Consider the following 20,258-nt stretch of genomic DNA (forward strand, 5'->3'; position numbering starts at 1 on the left):
CATTGATCTGTCTTTTAAAAATAGCAATTGCAACACAAGTGCCATTCCTATGTATATTTCTACACTTTTGATCCTGTTCCATTAAAATATTTGTGTGCCTGTACCAAGCATCAGCCTCTTGAGAAACCTATATGCAGGTCAGGAAGCAACAGTTAGAACTGGACATGGAACAACAGACTGGTTCCAAATAGGAAAAGGAGTACGTCAAGGCTGTATATTGTCACCCTGCTTATTTAACTTCTATGCAGAGTACATCATGAGAAACGCTGGACTGGAAGAAGCACAGCTGGAATCAAGATTGCTGGGAGAAATATCAATAATCTCAGACATGCAGATGATACCACCCTTATGGCAGAAAGTGAAAAGCAACTAAAAAGCCTCTTGATGAAAGTGAAAGAGGAGAGTGAAAAAGTTGGCTTAAAGCTCAACATTCAGAAAACGAAGATCATAGCATCTGGTCCCATCACTTCATGGGAAATAGATGGGGAAACGGTGGAAACAGTGTCAGACTTTATTTTTGGGACTCCAAAATCACTGCAGATGGTGACTGCAGCCATGAAATTAAAAGATGCTTACTCCTTGGAAGGAAAGTTATGACCAACCTAGATAGCATATTCAAAAGCAGAGATATTACTTTGCCAACAAAGGTCTGTTTAGTCAAGGCTATGGTTTTTCCAGTGGTCATGTATGGATGTGAGAGTTGGACTGTGAAGAAAGCTGAGCGCCAAAGGATTGATCCTTTTGAACTGTGGTACTGGAGAAGACTCTTGAGAGTCCCTTGGACTGCAAGGACATCCAACCAGTCCATCCTAAAGGAGACCAGTCCTGGGTGTTCACTGGAAGGACTGAAGCTGAGGCTGAAACTCCAGTACTTTGGCCACCTCATGCGAAGAGTTGACTCATTGGAAAAGACCCTGATGCTGTGAGGGATTGGGGGCAGGAGGAGAAGGGGATGACAGAGGATGAGATGGCTGGATGGCATCACCAACTCGATGCACATGAGTTTGGGTGAATTCCGGGAGTTGGTGATAGACAGGGAGGCCTGGCGTGCTGCGATTCATGGGGTTGCAAAGAGTCAGACACAATTGAGGAACTGAACTGAACTGAACCAAGCACCAAGACCTTAGGAATTTCACCGCATAATATAGGCATTTAGTGCTGCTGCTGCTGCTAAGTCGCTTCAGTCGTGTCTGACTCTGTGCGACCCCATAGACGGCAGCCCAACAGGCTCCCCCATCCCTGGGATTCTCCAGGCAAGAACACTGGAGTGGGTTGCCCTTTCCTTCTCCAATGCATGAAAGTGAAAAGTGAAAGTGAAGTCGCTCAGTCGTGTACGACTCTTAGCGACCCAATGGACTGCAGCCTACCAGGCTCCTCCGTCCACGGGATTTTCCAGGCAAGAGTACTGGAGTGGGGTGCCATTGCCTTCTCCGATTTAGTGCTATAAACTTGCATCTAACTAATGCTTTAGTTGCTTCCTTCGAATTTTGATATTTTAATTTTTGAAAATACTTCCTAATTTGCGTTTTTTAACTTCTTTTTTGAAACCAGTGGATTATTTTTTGAAGCATGTTATTTAGTGTCCAAATACTTGAGATGTTCTAGATATCTTTCTTTTTTTTTTCTGGTTTCTAACTGAATTCTGTTGTGATCAGAGAACATACTTCATATAATTTGAAACCTTTCAAATTTATTAAGACTTGTTTTATGCCCCAAATATGGTTAATTCTGTTAAGTATCCTATGTGCACTTGAAAAGAACATGCAGTCGGTTGTCATTGGTCCAAGTTATTCGAGTCTTCTATATCCTTACTGCTTTCCCCTCTATATTCTTACTGATTTTCTGTCTGCTTATCCTATCAGTTACTGAGGGAAGACTGTTGAAATCTATGAGATTATAGATTTATTTCTGCTTTCACACTAAGAATTTTTGCTTCATGTATTTTGAAGCCCTGTTATTAGGTGCAAGAAATATTTAGAATTTTATATCCCCTTGAGAATTGACCATTTTATCTTTATTCAATGGCCCTTTGATCTCTGGTAACATTTTTTGCTCAGAAATCTATATTGTCAGATATTAATATAGCCACCTCAGCTTTCTTTTGATTAGTTTATAAGATATACTTTTTATATACTTTTAAAAATCCTTATATTTAAGATAAGTTTCTTTTTGATAGCATATCATTAGGTCTTGCCTTTTTAATCTAATCTGTCAAACTCTACCTTTTAACTGGGGTGTTTAGGCCATTTATGCCATTATATTTAAAGTGATTTTTGCTGTATTTATGTCTAAATCTACCACTTTGCTGTTTAGTTTCTATTTTTCCTGCCTGTTTTTCTTTTTTTTTTTTTCTTTTTTCACCTTCTTTTGAAATGAGTGTTTCTAACGATCCTGTTTTATCTCCTTTGTTGGCTTATTATCTGTGCTTTTTCCTTATTGTAGGATATGAACATTTCTTTTAGAGGAGATGTTAAGTTGAGTCTTCCAGTTCAAATAATGAAAATCAAACCACCCAAACCAATTACAGGTACGTATAAGTCCATGAATACTGTCTTTCCTTTTGCCATTGATTTCTTAGTTTTTCCTTTCTCTTTCTCCACATTTTTCATTTATTAGCAGCAATATCTGATTTACAAGTCATAGGCTCTGGGACTAAAGATTAAAAATATAAATGTTACAAGGATATAATTAACTAAAAGAATTGGGACATCAGGAGACACCTTTCCCCTAGTGCTGGTGGGGTTCACGCATTCCTACATTCCTGTGTTACTTCATTCACCAGTATTTGCTGAGGGCCGATAATGCACCAGGCACAAAGATGAGTCAGACACATGTCCCGTGCTCCAGAAGCTGCAGGTGAAAAAGGAAACCATCACAGTAGGATTCGATTAGGTGCAGCAGTGGGGGCCATCCAGGACCAGACAAACATAGAGGAAGGAGTAACTAACTCTGCCTAGGGAATAGGCAGAGGCTCTTTCAGAAGAAGGAACATTTGAGAAGGTTTTAAGAATTAAGTGGGAGTTGGCTAAGAGGACCAGAGGGTAAGTCCACACTTTAGACAGAGGACATACAGTCTGTCCTCTCAATATTCACACATGACCTTAGAGATATACCTACAAGGGTGTTTACTGCAGTGCTATTTATAGAGGCATAAGACTAGTGAGGTAAATCTGGTACACTCCGAGTACTTTGCAGCCATTAAAAACAAAGAGACAAATGCAAAAGACCAAGAATAGACAATTCACTCTCATAGAAGAACATGGTGATATGATTTCTCCATCAAGATTTATTACAAAGTCACAATAATTAAAACAAGGTAGAAAAAGAGATGAGTGAATAATAGATGGAAAGATATATATAAAATATAGAAATAGTTGATAGAATATAGTAGATTTAAAGATTAGATGAAAAACACAGGACTGAGAAGACAGGACAGAGTTAGGCCGAAATGGACCCTTGATATCTGATGAAGGTGGTGCTACGGAGCAGTGAATGGTCACTTCAGTAAGTGGTGCTGGTTGTCCATATGGCCCCTGCCTCACATGATATACGAAATTCAATTCCAGATGAATCATAAAAGTTAATATGAAAGACAAAGCAATAAAACTTTTAGAAAATAATATAAGGCAATATCTTTATGACCTTTGGGTAGGGAAAGACTTTTTAGACCAAAGACAAAAAGTACTTATTTATAAGAAAAGTTGGTAAGTCTGACTATATTAAAATTAAAGACTTCTAATCATCCAAGTACATCATTAACAGCATGAATGGGCAAATTATGTATTGGGAGAAGGCATTTTCAAAACACACAAGACTTATGAATGGTCCATATCTAGACTCTATTAAGAATTCCCACAGATTGTTAGGAAAACGACAGGTAATTTGGTATAAAATAGGTAAGAGATTATTCAAATGGCCAATAAACATATGAAAAGATGTTCAGCATAGTTAGTTATCAGGGAAAGGCAAATTAAAACCATAATGAGAAAAAAAAACAAACCATAATGAGATACCACTTAACACCTACCAGAATGGCTAAAATTAAAAGATATTGATTATACACAGATCTGCACACACACTGCAGGGTGTTTTTCTAACAAAAGGAGTAAGGAATAATGCTGCTAATATAAAACAATGATGATATTGTTTTAAAATAAATAAATAAAAGATATTGATCATACCAAGTTGGTGAGGATGTGAAACAATCAAACCTCCCATACATAGATAGCAATGAAAATCAGTACAACCACCCTGGAAAACAATTTAGTGTTAGTGTTAAAGAAAAGTTACATTCTCTGACCCAGCATTTACACTGGGTAACCAACCATATCAGTTTGTCTGGGACTAAGGGATTTCCCTGGACATGGGGCTTTTGGTGCTAAAACTAGGAAACTGCTAGACAAACCAGAATGGGTTAGTCACCCTGCTTCTAGATGTATACCTGATTGGCTTGAAAGTAAAGGTATTTCAGGAAGAATGTACAGGAATAATAATAATGGCATGATTTCCAATAACCGCAAACCATGAAACAACTGAAAATCCATCAACAAAAGAACATGTAAATAAACCTTAATATATGTATATATTTTCCACCCAATGGAATACTATACAGCAGTGAAAAGGAAAAACCACAAATATACACAACAAAATGGATAAATCTCACAATATTAAGCAAAAGAGGGCACATATAGAATTGACACTGTACAATTCCACTGTGTACAGCTCAAAAACCAGGCAAAACAAAGCTGTGGTGTTTAGATGCATATTTAGGTAGCATAAAAGTAACATAAATGTCATGAAGTGATTACCTAAAAGCCAAGAGAATGGCTGCTGCTTTTCTCAGGGGGTTATGACCGGAGCCGGAGAAGGCAATGGCACCCCACTCCAGTATTCTTGCCTGGAAAATCCCATGGATGGAGGAGCCTGGTAGGCTGCAGTCCATGGGGTCGATAAGAGTCAGACACGACTGAGCGACTTCACTTTCACTTTTCACTTTCATGCATTGGAGAAGGAAATGGCAACCCACTCCAGTGTTCTTGCCTGGAGAATCCCAGGGACAGGGGAGCCTGGTAGGCTTCCGTCTATGGGGTCACACAGAGTTGGACACGACTGAAGTGACTTAGCATAGCATAGCATAGCATATGACCGGAGCAGGGCCCTTGGGAAGCTTTTAGCAGGGAGATGTGATAATCTGTTTCTTGACCTCAGAAGAGACAGATGTTTTCTTTAGCATAATTTATTAAGATGCATTTAAAGGAAAAGATACATTTTTATGCTCCTTTCTGAATGTGTTATAGTTCACAACAAGGAAAGGGTTTAATAAATGCAAATAAGCAACAAACAAGAAGATCTATAGTACTGAAATAAAGAGATCTCCCAAGATATGTCATCAAATCAAAATGCAAAACAAACCAAAAAACAAAATGCCAGACGTGCAGGGTATGACAGCAATTCTCAAACTTTAGCTGGATCAGACTCATTTGGAGGATTTATAAAAACCCAAATTGCTGGGCCCTGCAGATGGTGATTGCAGCCATGAAATTAAAAGACACTTACTCCTTGGAAGGAAAGTTATGACCAACCTAGACAGCATATTAAAAGCAGAGACATTACTTTGTCCACAAAGGTCCATCTAGTCAAGGCTATGGTTTTTCCAGTAGTAATGTACAGATGTCAGAGTTGGACTATAAAGAAAGCTGAGCCCCAAAGAATTGATGCTTTTGAACGTTAGTGTTGGAGAAGACTCTTGAGAGTCCCTTGGACTGTAAGGAGATCCAACCAGTCCATCCTAAAGCAGATCACTGGAAGGACTGATGTTGAAGCTGAAACTCCAATACTTTGGCCACCTTATGCAAAGAGCTGACTCATTTGAAAAGACCCTGATGCTGGGAAAGTTTGAGGGCAGGAGGAGAGGGGGATGACAGAGGATGAGATGGTTGGATGGCATCACCAACTCAATGGACATGGGTTTGGGTAGACTCTGGGAGTTGGTGATGGACAGAGAGGCCTGGCGTGCTGCGATTCGTGAGGTCGCAAAGAGTCAGACACGACTGAGTGGCTGAACTGAACTGACCCACAGCATTTCTGTTTCATTTCTAACTCTGATGATCTGGGACCACATTTCAAGAACTGCTAGTTAATATATGGTAACAGGACTGGAAAAGGTCAGTGTTCATTCCAATCCCAAAGAAAGGCAATGCCAAAGAATGCTCAAACTACTGCACAGTTGCACTCATCTCACACACTAGCAAAGTAATGCTCAAAATTCTCCAAGCCAGGCTTCAGCAGTACGTGAACTGCGAACTTCCTGATGTTCAAGCTGGTTTTAGAAAAGGCAGAGGAACCAGAGATCAAATGGCCAACATCTGCTGGATCATGGAAAAAGCAAGAGAGTTCCATAGAAACATCTATTTCTGCTTTATTGACTATGCCAAAGCCTTTGACTGTGTGGATCACAATAGACTGTGGAAAATTCTGAAAGAGATGGGAATACCAGACCACCTGACCTGCCTCTTGAGAAACCTATATGCAGGTCAGGAAGCAACAGTTAGAGCTGGACATGGAACAACAGACTGGTTCCAAATAGGAAAAGGAGTACGTCAAGGCTGTATATTGTCAGCCTGCTTATTTAACTTCTATGCAGAGTACATCATGAGAAACGCTGGACTGGAAGAAGCACAAGCTGGAATCAAGACTGCCGGCAGAAATATCAATAAGCTCAGATATGCAGAGGGCACTACCCTTATGGCAGAAAGTGAAGAGGAACTAAAAAGCCTCTTGATGAAAGTGAAAGTGGAGAGTGAAAAAGTTGGCTTAAAGCTCAACATTCAGAAAACTAAGATTATGGCATCTGGTCCCATCACTTCATGGGAAATAGACAGGGAAACAGTGGAAACAGTGTCAGACTTTATTTTGGGGGGCTCCAAAATCACTGCAGATGGTGACTGCAGCCATGAAATTAAAAGACGCTTACTCCTTGGAAGGAAAGTTATGACCAACCTAGATAGCATATTCAAAAACAGAGACATACTTTGCCCACAAAGGTCCGTCTAGTCAAGGCTATGGTTTTTCCGGTGGTCATGTATGGATGTGAGAGTTGGACTGTGAAGAAGGCTGAGCGCCGAAGAATTGATGCTTTTGAACTGTGGTGTTGGAGAAGACTCTTGAGAGTCCCTTGGACTGCAAGGAGATCCAACCAGTCCATTCTGAAGGAGATCAGCCCTGGGATTTCTTTGGAAGGAATGATGCTAAAGCTGAAACTCCAGTACTTTGGCCACCTCGTGCGAAGAGTTGACTCATTGGAAAAGACTCTGATGCTGGGAGGGACTGGGGGCAGGAGGAGAAGGGGACGACAGAGGATGAGATGGCTGGATGGCATCACTGACTCGATGGACGTGAGTCTGAGTGAACTCCAGGAGTTGGTGATGGACAGGGAGGCCTGGCGTGCTGGGATTCATGGGGTTGCAAAGAGTCGGACACGACTGAGCAACTGAACTGAACTGAACATTTGTTTTAGAAAATATATACAAATGTACATATAATACATATAATAATATATACTATACTATATACATTATATAATGTAGTAATATGCTGCCATCTGGGGCTTCTCTGAAGGCTCAGACAGTAAAGAGTCTAACTGCAGTGCAGGAGACCTGGATTTGATTCCCTGGGTCAGGAAGATTCCTTGGAGAAGGAAATGGCAACCCACTCCAGTATTCTTGCCTGGAGAATCCCATGGACAGAAGAGTTTGGTGGGCTACAGTCCAGGAGGTCGCAAAAGAGTTGGACACAACTGAGCAAGTAACACACACTTGCTGCCATCTAGAAGGGGTCTGTTTCTAGAAAGTTGTACAAGAAACTGATAACAATGGTTGCCTCTGGAGAAAGGGACTTGGGGCCCTGTGGGACCTCCTGGGCACCTTCCAAAGAGTAAGAGTTCTGAAAATTAGGTTCATGCCCAGAAAATAGATTGCCTAGGTTTACTGTGGGTGTGCATGCTCAGTTGCTCAGTCATGTTTGACTCTTTGCAACCCCATGGACTGTAGCCCACCAGGCTCCTCTGTCCAGAAGATTTCCCAGGAAAGAATACTGGAGTGGGTTGTCATTTCCTCCTCCAGGGAATTTTCCCAACCCAGGGATCGAACCCATGGCTCCTGCATTGGCAGGTGGATTCTTTACCACTTGAGCCACCTGGGAAGTCCCCACTGTGGACTTAGGAGCAGATGAGAAAGAAGGAAATGAAAGGTTATTGGGAAGGAGAATGATAAAAATGATTGGCAGAGAAAGGAGAATTTCTAAAGGAAGGCAGTTGGATCAGTGTAAGCCTCCCGGAGGAGGCTGGGATTGTGTATTGAGGGTCCTCAGCCATAGCTGCATAGTGCGAGTGACTGGAAGGTTTGGGGCCTTGCTGGGCTGGAGAGACAGCAATGGTGATCTAAGGTCTCTAGTGACATTGTGAACATTTCCCTGGCCTCTGGAGATTCTGTAGTCTGGAAACAGGAAACGACAGCAGGATGGAGATGGAGGAGTGGGAGGAGGGAGGGCAGCTGCCCTTCACCTGTGCTCCGTGAGCCAGTGGAGTAGGAGGGAGGCCAGGGAGAAGGCTGATCACCTGGGCAGAGCAAGAACAGACTTCTGAGGAAGAGGGATTCTGCAGGAAACCGGGAAGCATAGAGGAGGAGGGAGAAACAGGAAGGAGGACATCAGATGGTTTAACCCATGCTGGGATATTTTCAACCTAGGTACCACATTTAAGAGCCCCCTGGAAGCCTTTGCAAAGATAGCGGGCTGCCGCGGGCTGGGCTCTGGGCAGAATCACTACATCAAGGCGAGCCAGTGGGAGAAGCGGGAGGCAATCTTAAGAGCCACCTACAAGAAGTTCCTGGATGGGGAATGGGAGCCTGAGCCAATCAGGTGAGCCTGGAGGTCAGGGATGCGGGGGTGAGGCCAGAACAACCCCTCCCTCGGAGCTTCTCCTCTGTGAGTACAGGCAGAAATCAACCCAAAGTCCTGAATTAATTCAGAGTCTCAAAGCTCTTGATGGTTTGGGTGACTTCTCTGAGAACTTCAGCAAAATCTTTTGAAAAGTTGGATGGGTTGTTTATAATTAGAACAAAGGATGATAACATAGATTTAAAAGAAGGAATAGGTGTCTATGGAGATGAAAAGTAGAGTTTTAGAACTGGGGGGGGGTGGGGCATGCAGTACTACTTACAGGATCTCAGTTCCCTGACCAGGGCTTGAACCCAGATCATGGCAGTGAAAGCGCCAAATCCTAACCACTAGACCACCAGGGACTCCCTATTTTATAATTTTTTTGCATGATAGCATCTCCTTAAAAAAAATTGTTTTCCTGATTATCTAGACAACACAGATGATCCTAGAGAGGAAAACTGACCACTAATAACACTTTCCTCCACTTCCATCCAGTCTTCCTAAATGTAATATATTAATGTGTAATTCTTAAAACACGCTACTTTCTAATTTCAGTGAGCAGGTAGGCCTCAGTGATTGTAAAACCTGAGCCTGAGTCCTTGAAGTATCTGGTGGAGCAGGTTCAGCAGCTAGCTCTCCTCACAACTATTGCAGGTCTCAGAAATGTTCTTGCTTCACATGGGGAGTGAAACCTCTCATCTTGCCATCATGTGGACCTGAATTTTGTCACTTTACACAATGTCCCAGGGCTAGCTAGGCCCTAACAGAAACTAAAAAAAAAAAAAAAGTACCAACTTAGTACACACGGGATAGGAACATTTACGTACTTCACCGAAGTCTGATCGTGAAGGGGTCCTCCTCCAGGACAGGAATGGCTCTGCCCATACTGGGTGCTCTTCCTGGCACGGGCGTAACTCACATCACTCTGCCTGTTAACCCTCACCAAACTCCAAGGGCCCACACACACCAGGACCAGCACATAGAATATAATTTGCTCCGTGGCCCTGAACGCCCTGGAAGATCCTTCTGAACTACTCACTTCTGGTCTTAATACCAAGATGCTGACAGCACTTCTCTTTGCCAAGGAGTCCACCACGGCTCTGACTAGTGTCTCTTTCTTTCCCAGTATGGCTACGTTCTACTTCCTCCTTCCCAGTCGCGTAATCCCAATGCCCGCGGGAGTCAAGAGATCCCCAGGTAAAGGAAGGGGAAGTAGGTGGTCATCCGGGGGAATGCCCAGCAAGCCCTCCTAGAGAAGCTCTGCTCAGCACACCCTGCCTGCTGGGAGGGAATGAGGTGGAAAGTGGGTTGCCAGCTGCAGCTTAACGGTTTCTAGTTGCACCTGTGACCCCTGAGACCAGATTCCTTGATGATGGACGCTGGCACCGTCTTCAGGGTGTGAGCTGCCACAGAGGATGGTGTGCACACATCCCGCCAGGCTGCTTCCGGATTTTTGTTGTTGTTCAGACTTTTAAGTCATGTCCGCCTATTTGCAACCCTAGGAACTGCAGCATGCCAGGCTTCCCTGTCCTTCACCGTCTCCCAGAGTTTGCTCAAACTCACGTCCATTAAGTCAATGATGCCATCCAACCATCTCATCCTCTGTCACCCCCTTCTCCTGCCCTCAACCTTTCCCAGCATCAGGATCTTTTCCAATGATCGGTTCTTCACATCAGGTGGCCAAAGTTTGGAGCTTCAGCTTTCGCATCAGTCCTTCCAATGAATATTCAGGGTTGATTTCCTTTAGGATTGACTGGTTTGATCTCCTTGCAGTCCAAGGAACTCTCATGAGTCTTCTCCAGCATCAATTCTTTGGCACTCAGCCTTTTTTATGGTCCACCTCTCTGGATATGAATTCCTTTCTGTAGAAAATGTTAGTTAGAACACTGACAGCCCAGTGGGCAGGAATTTATCTAGAAGATGTGAAAGCAGCCGATGGGTAGTAGTGACCATCATTCCTGCACAGGAAGATGAGTTGGCCCCAGCAGCAGCCCTCCTGGGGGTGCCCAGCCCCTCAGCTGGTAGCTCACCCCTCAGTTGGGTGCTGCCCATTGGCACAAACCATTTCAAACTGACCTCCTCCTGGGCAAACCCCTCCACCCAAATCAAAGTCCACCCAGACTCCTTCCGTGACACCCCTTTCCTCTCTTCTTTCCCAGGGCTAGCCTGTGTCCTTGGTGTACACTGGACCGATCATCACAACTTCTTCTTCTATTCACTTAACCGGACGCTGAAGGATAAAGTTGGTACTTTACTGCCGGGATGGGAGTCACCTAAGCTCAGGGCTCTCGTGTCCTTCTTCAGCTTAGCCAAGAGCACGTGACTGACAGTTGCGTGGCTTTTAGGGGACCAGAGCTGTGCAGACAGAGTGGGTGGCTTGCTAGCTGTGGTGTGACCCCAAGGCTGTGTCTCTGAACTGTCGTGTTTCTTAAAGATGATGTCCATGGGGACAGAGCCCGTCTGGTTTACAGGGCTCCTTAGGCAATGAAGGTAAAAAAGGAGGGGCTTGGTTCCAGCACGTGTCTGCAATCAGTGTGGTTTCAGGCCAGTCACTTGATGCCCTAATCCCCTGTTTTCTCCTCCAAAGCAGAAAACCCCTCAGTTACACCATCCTTATGTACTCTACGCATTAGTCGTGAATAGCAAAATCCAGTTTCTCTACATGAAGGCTCTTTTGAAGTTGAAAGGCACTTAAGAAATATGAGTGGTGGTGGTTTGTTTTTGACAAACTCAGGGAGGCAGTTCCACGAACAAATTCACTCTGTGTGAATTCCTTGAGCTAACACTATGCTGTCCAGAGTTATACTCAGAAGTAATGTTTAAAACTCACAAAGGAAGAATTTCTTTCCTTCCATCCCTCTCCCAGGAAACCTGGCTTCTAATCTCCACTTCTGTACTGACTGGCTCTTGTGACTTTGGGCAAGTCACTTGTTTCTCTGCCTCATTCTGCTCATCTGTAAAATGCGGGTTCTAATAGGACCCACCTCATAGGATCCCTGTGAGAATTAAATGAAATGAAGCCCATAAAGTGCCAGCTCTGGTGCTTAGCACCTAGTAAGTCCTCACTCAGTGTTCCTACTCATGCTCAGTCGCTCAGTCCTGTGGTACTCTTTTGCAATCCCATGGACTGTAGCCCTCCAGGCTCCTCTGTCCATGGGATTCTGCAGGAGAATACGGAGGTGGATTGCCATTTCCTTCTCCAGGGAATCTTTCCAATGCAGGGGTCAAACCCATGTCTCCTGCTTGGCAGGCGGATTCCTTACCACTGACCCACCAGGGAAGCCCCAATCCCTGTTAACTGTAGTATAATAATCATATAACTTGTTATATTATCCTGAGGAAGGAGACAGCATGGCACAGAGAGGAGAGAGATGGTGAGTCCAGACAGGCAGACCAGTCTGGGTCTCAGGTCGTCCGGGTGGCGGTGATGGGTGGGAGCGGGGGTCCGGGGGCGGCCTGGTGAGTGGCATCTCCCCTCTAGACCCCGAGGGCGTGTGGCCGTGCGCCGCGCCCATCGTGGTATCTCAGCTCAGTCCCTGCTCTTCCTACCTGGTGCTGGCCTGCGAGGACGGCGTGCTCTCGCTCTGGGACCTGGCGCAAGGTAAGCCCCGCCCCGCCCCGCCCTCCACCGCTGAGTTACACACCCTGACCTGCCCGGGTTAACACTTCCTTCCGCTCCAGTGCTGACTTGTCCCCTTCCTTGGGTTTGGTTCTTCCACATACTTAGAAGGGTTCCTCCTGAAGGGGGCTCCCTTCTCCCCGTGGGCGTTGGCTATGAATTCCTTTCTGTAGGAAATGTTAGTTAAAACACTGACAGCCTAGAGGACAGGCTGCCTTCACTTCGAAGGATGCTCGCTGCCTGGGTTTTGTTTGGTTTTTCTTCTGGTTCTTCTGGGTCTTTACTGCAGCACACAGGCTTCTCTAGTTGTGGCGCGCGCGCTTAGTTTCCCCGCGGGCTGTGGGATCTTAGTTCCCCAACCAGGGATCAAACCCCGCATCCCCTGCCCTGGAAGGTGGGTTCTTAGCCACTGGACCACCAGGGAAGCCCCTCAGTGCTTGGTTTTGCCTCCTGTCCCTCACACACTCGCTGGTCACAGACCTCGCGCCCATGGCTGCCTCCCTCTGCCCCTTGCCTGACCTACTCGTGCCCTCCCTTCCTCCAGGACTCACTCTTGGAGTTGTTGCTCTTCCTGAAAAGTGCTTCTGCCAAAGCATCCACTTCCTGAAATACTTCCTAGTCCACAAAGGACAGAGTGTGTATCCGGAGGGCTCAGTGAAATGCCACATGAAATGCGTGGTGCTGTGTACAGACGCGTCTCTCCATCTGGTGACGGCCTCGGGGATCCAGAACTCCACCATCAGTCTGCTGGTGGAGAGGTGGGTGGTTGGGGGGAGGGCGGGGTACATGATCTGCCAGACATACCGCCCTGTTTAACAGTAAGAAACTGAAACAACCTCTCAGACTAGAGTTCACTTTCCCTCTGGTCATCACTGTCTCAGTGAGCTTCTCAGAATTACTAAAGTCTTTTATTGGGTTGGCTGAAAAGTTCGTTTGGGTTTATTTTCTGTATTTTATGGAAAAACCCAAATGAACTTTTTGGCCAACCCTATACATTCAGAGTGGAGAAGGAAATGGCAACCCACTCCAGTATTCTTGTCTGGAGAATCCCAGGGACAGAGGAGCCTAGTGGGCTGCTGCCTATGGGGTTGCACGGAGTCGGACACGACTGAAGTGACTTAGCAGCAGCAGCATACATTCAGATAAGACAATAGCAACCCACTCCAGTATTCTTGCCTGGAAAATCCCATGGGCGGAGGAGCCTGGTGGGATGCAGTCCATGGAGTCGCTAAGAGTCGGACACGACTGAGCAACTTCACTTTCACTTTTCACTTTCATGCATTAGAGAAGGAAATGGCAGCCCACTCCAGTGTTCTTGCCTGGAGAATCTCAGGGATGGGGGGGCCTGGTGGGCTGCCATCTATTGGGTCGCACACAGTTGGACATGACTGAAGCAACTTAGCAGCAGAAGCAGCATACGTGTGGAGATATATATATGAGTTCTATGTATATAAATTGTGTGTTGGCACAAATGACATCTTTCCTATCCCATGTGACCAAGAAGAGGGTTGTTTTTGCCAAAATATTGTTTGTAGTCAGTTTCTTCAAAGGCCTCTTTTAAATTGTGAAATATTTTATGCATGCAAATAACCTGTATAGTATGTGTGAGGGTGTGTATTTAGCGTACATATGGGGCGGGGGTGGGAACTCCACTGTCCCCATCACCAAGCTTAAGAAATAGATCATTTCCAATTCAGTTAAGGCTCTCTGTATGCCTCTCCTGGATCACATCCTTCTCTCCTCCACTTCAAAAGTGGTTGTTGTTCAGTCACTAAATTGTGTCTAACTCTCTACAACCCCACGGACTGCAGCGTACCAGGCTTCTCTGTCCTTCACCATCTCTCAGAGTTTGCTCAAAGTCATGTCCATTGAGTCCATGATGCCATCCAACCGTCTCATCCTCTGTTGTCCCCTTCTCCTCCTGCCCTCAATCTTTTCCAGCATCAGGGTCTTTTCCAGTGAGTCAGCTTTTCACATTAGGTGGCCAAAGTATTGGAGCTTCGGCCTCAGCATCAGTCCTTCCAATGAATATTCAGGGTTGATTTTAATTATCTATTGCTGCATATAACAAACTACTCCACAATTTAGCGACTTAAGGAAACAGTCACCACTTAACCTCTGATGCTGTAGGTCAGCACTTGGGCTGGGCTCAGTTGGACAATCCCTGCTCTGGGCTTGCCTTGACTCTCACAGATGCCCATGGGTGAGGGGCCGACTAGCGGGCCTTACTCACATACAGGCAGCTGGCAGCTGGTGGCCAAGGCACTCCTCCTTGCAGCCTCTCCTGCAGGCTGTCCCAGGCTCCTCAGTAAACCTCAGGGCTCCCAGCCGCCATCGAGGCTCACTGATGTTTTCCAAGCCCTGTGCACTGCTTGTGTTACACTGGACACAGCATGTCATCTGGCCATGCCCACATTTAAGCAGTGGAAAAGCAGACTCCACATTTTTCCCCTTGATTTATTTATTTTTAATTGAAGGATAATTACAGTATTGTGTTGGTTTCTGCCATACGTCAACGTGGATCAGCCATAGGTATACATATGTCCCCTCCCTCTTGAGCCTCCCTCCCACCTCCCATTCCATCCCACCCCTCTAGGTTGTCAGAGAGCCTCGGTTTGAGTTCCCTGAGTCATACAGCAAACTCCCAGTGGCTATCTATTTTACATACGCTAGTGTATATGTGTCCATGCAAACCTCTCCATTCTCCCGCCCTCTCCTGCCCCAGCCTGTGTCACAAGTCTGTTCTCTTTGTGTCTCCATTGCTGCCCTGTAAATAGGTTCACCAGACCATCTTTTTAATTCCATATATATGCATTAATATACAATATTTGTTTTTCTCTTTCTGACTTACTTCACTCTGTATAATAGACTCCACCTTTTTTAAAATGGGAGTTACTGCTAAATATTATGTCTAATTTTTTTTCAAAAAAAAATATACCCCACTGTTTTCCTAAATTCATCATCTCTTTGTTTTCCTTCAAGAATTAACCACATTCATACGACTGTATCTCCAAGCCATATACACTCCAGCTGTGCATATTTTAGGGAACTTGCTAATGGGATCATATTCTGTGTATTCTCCAATTTGTTTTCTACTGCCATTTATTCTGTGACTTGCTTTGCAGTATTGTTCAGGAGAATGGTACATGTCGTGTGCAGCTCCAGCTCTTTTATTTTCATTGCTATATAGTATCCCATCATATAATGTAACACAATTACCTAAGCACTCTCCTAGCAATGGATATTTAGACGGTTCCCAGTTTTTGCTCCTATGAACATCTCTGACATACATCCTGATGCTTCTAGAGAAGAACTTGTCTGTATTGGATATAGGTATATGCCTAGGAGAGGACGGCAAAACTTGAAAACTCCCACAGTCTAGATGTCTGTGTGTCTGTTTAATACAGGCCAGTGAAGTACCTGGATGAAGCCATCTGTGCCGTGGCCCCGGTCCAAGCCTTACCTGGCATGGTAGGTTCCTCAGGCCCCTCATTCTTCTTTAGTGAATGTGTTCATTATTCCTTCCCAAAAATCTCTGCTGAAGGCCTGTTGTGTGCTGGGCACAGATTGGGAGGAGAAAGCCCTTGCCCTCGTGGAGCTCCCAGTTCAGTGGGGAAGACAGGTGAGCCCCGGCAGGCGGCTTCTTTACCGCTGCTGCCGGCAGCTCCACAGGAGCAGACGCCGCTTTCCTGCTGCCCGCCGAACAGCTCCAGCTGGATCCAGAGGCTGGGTGCCCAAGGGTGAATAAATTCCCCCTTTGTTTTTTATTTCTAGCTGCTTTTCTTATTTCACACTGGGATGAGTGACAGACTGGAGAAGTCCCCACTCACCATCTCTTTGCTCCCCAGGTGCTGACCTTTTCCAGAGATGGCTCTGTGTTCCTCATGGACGTGGCCAAGTCGCAGATCATCTGCTCCTTTGCTCTCCCCAGATCCTACTCCCTGGCAGCCCCCTGGAACCCAGTGTTTGTCGTGTCTTTACACCACCCGTGTTTCCTGCTCCGAGGTACGGAGGGGGCCCGTGAGGGCTGCCGCCCAGACCTGTGGCCTGCTGACCACCTCCAACTCTCTCAGTCCTTGCATAGAGCACAGGGTGACCCTGTCCAGTCTCCTCCCCACTCCTTATCCCAGCCCCCGCAGACCAGGACACTGCCGCTCAGTCCTCACTGGCGCTTAGATAAAATGCTGGGCAAGTCTCCCGTCTGGACTCCTGCTCCTCCAGATCAAGTGATCCCCTCTTAGCCCAAACCCAGTGATCCAGGCTTTGTAAGCAGAGAGCAGCCCCTTCGCACCCACCCTGACCGCAAGGCGCACAGAAAAGGTAATCACTAGAACAGAACACCACATTCCTGTTTCATCCCAGGAGACCATCCAGATGAAATTGGATCTGCCAGCAAAGCAGAAGACATCCCAAATTCTATTTTCTATTTTAATTTTGAGGACTACCCACTCCTAAAAAACTTCTCAAGAAACTGCACCATTCCTCAAGCTAGCATATTGGCCCACCCAACATTTGCCCAGGCGCTGCCCCTGGAGGAGAGATGCGAGAAATTCTTCCAAAAGAGGTGAAGTTCTGGGTCTCTGTACCGGGGGTAGTCTCTGGACCATGGAATAAGTGGTTTGCTTGATCATAAGATCCTTTTCGGCATTTAAATCCCACTCAGGTTGGAAGAAAAGGAGGAAAGAATTCAGGCCGGTAGAAAAGAAAGGCTTCAAGTTGGTGTTTTCTTCCTGTCAAGGCTGTCTTTTTCTTGTTGCTTTTTCAATTCTTTTTTTTTTTAAGTATATTTGGATTATCAGACACAGTCATCTAAGACAGGGGTTGGCAAACTACAGCCAAATTTGGCCTACTGCCTGTTTTTGTGAATAGAGTTTCACCGGAAGACACCACACCCACCGCTTTATGTCTCATCTGCGTATGTAAGAGTTACAGAGGCGCTGAGCAGCTGCAGCAGAGACGCTCTGACCCACAAAGCCTAAATCATTTCCTAGCTGGCCTTGTAGAGAAAATGTTTGCCAGCCCCTTGTCTGAGCCCCCTTTCCTTTCTCCATCATCCATATAAACAATTACGTGATACACCTCTCCTCTTTCCCTGTCTGTAACCCCCAGCCCCAAGGGGACTCTGCTTGTGTTCCTTCCTGCTATAAAAGCATCATTAATGGTACTCAGTCCATTCTGAGAAAGCAGGGGTCTCTCTTTTTTTTTAAATTTCATTTATTTACTTATTTATGTTTGGCTGCACTGGGTCTTCATTGCTACACACAGGACTTTCTCTAGTTGCAGTGTGAGGGTGTTTCATTGCCGCGGCTTCTCTCGAGGTGGAGCCCGGGCTCCAAGCGCATGGGCTTCAGTAGCTGCAATCCCGGGCTCTAGAGTGAGTGCTCAGTAGTTGAAGCCCGCGGGCTTAGTTGCTCTGAGGCATGTGGAATCTCCCCTGACCAGGGATCAAATCTGTGTCCCCTGCATTGGCAGGCAGATTCTTAACCACTGGATCTCTGGAGAAGTCCAGCTGGGGTCTCTTCTAATCCATCCACAACATTATATTGGATAATGAAGCATGTGTGATGTTTTTTCTTTGTATTTTTCCTATTTGCAACTTTTCTACCCAACATACGGATATTTTTGGAAAATTTCAAACAATGGCTTAAAAAAAGTCAAGAGAATGAGGTCAGGTCATGGCTGTAGTGGGGCCATTCTCCTGGGTTGAGAGTCATGCTGTGGAGCTTCCTGGTGCTCTTGCTTGATAAGGCTCAGAGAAGTTGTTTAATGAGCATGTTTCCCTTTCTGTCCTCTCTAACTCCCTTCTTTCACTAGCCTAGGAAGGGTGTGCCTTCCTACTTCACCCAAAAGCCAACTGACTGCCCTCCCAGTGGGAAGGGACCAGAGGCCAGTGGCTCCAGCTCCGGGCAGCTCACCTCCTGCCTGACAGCCGAGGACCTGAGCAACTCAGGATGCCTTAGTCCCTGACCATTTCCTCCCTCAGTCAGGGCGCAGGTGGACATTACCACTCAGACATCGCTTAACTAACCCTGCTTAGCCTGATAAGTTTGCTTCTCATGTAGCTCTACTACCATAACAGAGTAATTACCCACTGAAAAAATGTTACTCGTTATTTCTCAGTTTTATGTTGTTCAGATGCTCAGTCGTGTCTGACTCTTTGCAACCCCTTGGACTGCAGCACACAGGCTTCCCTGCCTTCACCATCTCCCAGAGTTTGTTCAAACTCATGTCCATTGAGTTGGTGATGCCATCTCATCCTCTGTTGCTCCCTTCGCCTTCTGGCCTCAATCTTTCCCAGCATCAGATTCTTTTCCAGTGAGTCAGTTCTTTGCATCAGGTGGCCAAAGTATTGACGCTTCAGCTTCAGCATCAGTCCTTCCAATGAATATTCAGGGCTGATTTCCTTTAGGATTGACTGGTTGGATCTCCTTGTAGTCCAAGGAACTCTCCAGAGTCTTCTCCAGCACCACAGTTTGAAAGCATCAATTCTTCAGTGCTCAGTCTTCTAAGCTTTATATATATATATATATGCACTTATAGAAATTTGGGAAACAGGACAATAAAGAAAATTTAATTTATTTATTAAATTAAATAATAATTTAATTATTATTTAAATTAATATCACCCCCAGATCCCAGTGCTGCCATTAATGCATCAGTAAATTTCCTTAAGATTTTATCATTAGCATTTTTACTATGTTGAGATCATGTTCACTTTTTTCATCTGGCTTTATGTCACTCCAGAATACAACTTAATGACTTTTTAAGAAAAACTTCCTTGTTGCTCTGGTTTTTAATGTCTATGTACATAAATTTCCATGGGAAGTGTGTCTATAATATCCTTCCCCACTCCTCCATGGCTGGGTCTGCTCTCTTAAGAAGGCAGTCCCTTCTGCCCTGACCCCCTCCAGTCTCCAGAGACCCATCCTGGCCCCCATCGGGTATAGAAGGCGTTCCTCTATCTCCCCTTCCCAACCGTGTCTCTTCCTTTATCAACACATCTTAGCTCCTAGGTCCCACACCCCAGCCCCTCCCCAGGAGCAACTGCAGAAGCCGGGTGGGGTGGAAGGGCCCGTCTCCCAGGGAACCTTCTGCTGGGAAGTGGGCTGGAGTCAGCATGGCTGACCAGGTGGGGGGCTGAGGGGCCAGGTGCAGGGCTCAGGGCTGAAAGAGCAGTGGGAGCTTGGGGAAGGGAAAAGCTCAGGGAGGTGCTCCCTCAGTCCAAGGACCCAGCAGGAGCCAGGAGGGGTTGCATGGTGTGGTTGGGGCAGCTCAGCTTGAAGGGACATTTACTTGGGCCTGATCACAGGATTCAATCATTTCCCTCGAGGTCCCAGAGATAAATTAGGAAACACTGATTTAGTCAAGGCATTTCCTGCTCCCTGGTGGCTCAGACAGTAAAGAATCTGCCTGCAGTGCAGGAGACCCAGGTTCGATCCCTGGGTTGGGAAGGTCCCCTGAAGAAGGGAATGGCAAACCCACTCCAGTACCCTTGCCTGAAAAATCCCGTGGACAGAGGAGCCTGACCGGCTACATCCATAGGGTCGCAAAGAGTCAGACATGACTGAGCGACTAACGCCTCCACTTTCCCCATTCTGCTTGCTCTGAGGTCTGACGTCTGGGGCTTTTCCAAAGAGTATCCTGCCTCCAATACTTTATTATGTTAAATAGACCTCAGTTCCGAAAAAAAGTCGGTAAGCATT

General features: G+C 45.7%; 1 protein-coding gene and 1 non-coding gene across 6 annotated transcripts in view; one reads left to right on the top strand and one right to left on the bottom strand.

Annotated features, from left to right (window-relative positions):
- Positions 1-20,258, top strand: part of WDR93 (WD repeat domain 93) — a 52,328-nt gene that overhangs the window by 27,514 nt on the left and 4,556 nt on the right. For 2 of the 5 annotated variants that reach the window (XM_061394428.1, XM_061394432.1), the window contains exons 8-16: positions 2,443-2,527; positions 8,745-8,916; positions 10,064-10,134; positions 11,097-11,183; positions 12,419-12,538; positions 13,101-13,314; positions 15,964-16,027; positions 16,405-16,561; positions 16,919-17,120. In XM_061394428.1, coding sequence (XP_061250412.1) covers positions 2,443-2,527; positions 8,745-8,916; positions 10,064-10,134; positions 11,097-11,183; positions 12,419-12,538; positions 13,101-13,314; positions 15,964-16,027; positions 16,405-16,561; positions 16,919-17,120 — 1,172 coding nt within the window. Of the gene's footprint in view, positions 1-2,442; positions 2,528-8,744; positions 8,917-10,063; positions 10,135-11,096; positions 11,184-12,418; positions 12,539-13,100; positions 13,315-15,889; positions 16,028-16,404; positions 16,562-16,918; positions 17,121-20,258 lie in introns of those variants that run through there. The other 3 variants (XM_061394431.1, XM_061394429.1, XM_061394433.1) reach the window with 3 other exon arrangements.
- On the bottom strand, positions 9,228-9,299 carry TRNAE-UUC (transfer RNA glutamic acid (anticodon UUC)). Its single transcript has one exon. It is a non-coding gene; the product is annotated as a tRNA-Glu (tRNA).

Source organism: Bos javanicus, chromosome 21, assembly GCF_032452875.1.
Source record: "Bos javanicus breed banteng chromosome 21, ARS-OSU_banteng_1.0, whole genome shotgun sequence".
NCBI lineage: Eukaryota > Metazoa > Chordata > Mammalia > Artiodactyla > Bovidae > Bos > Bos javanicus.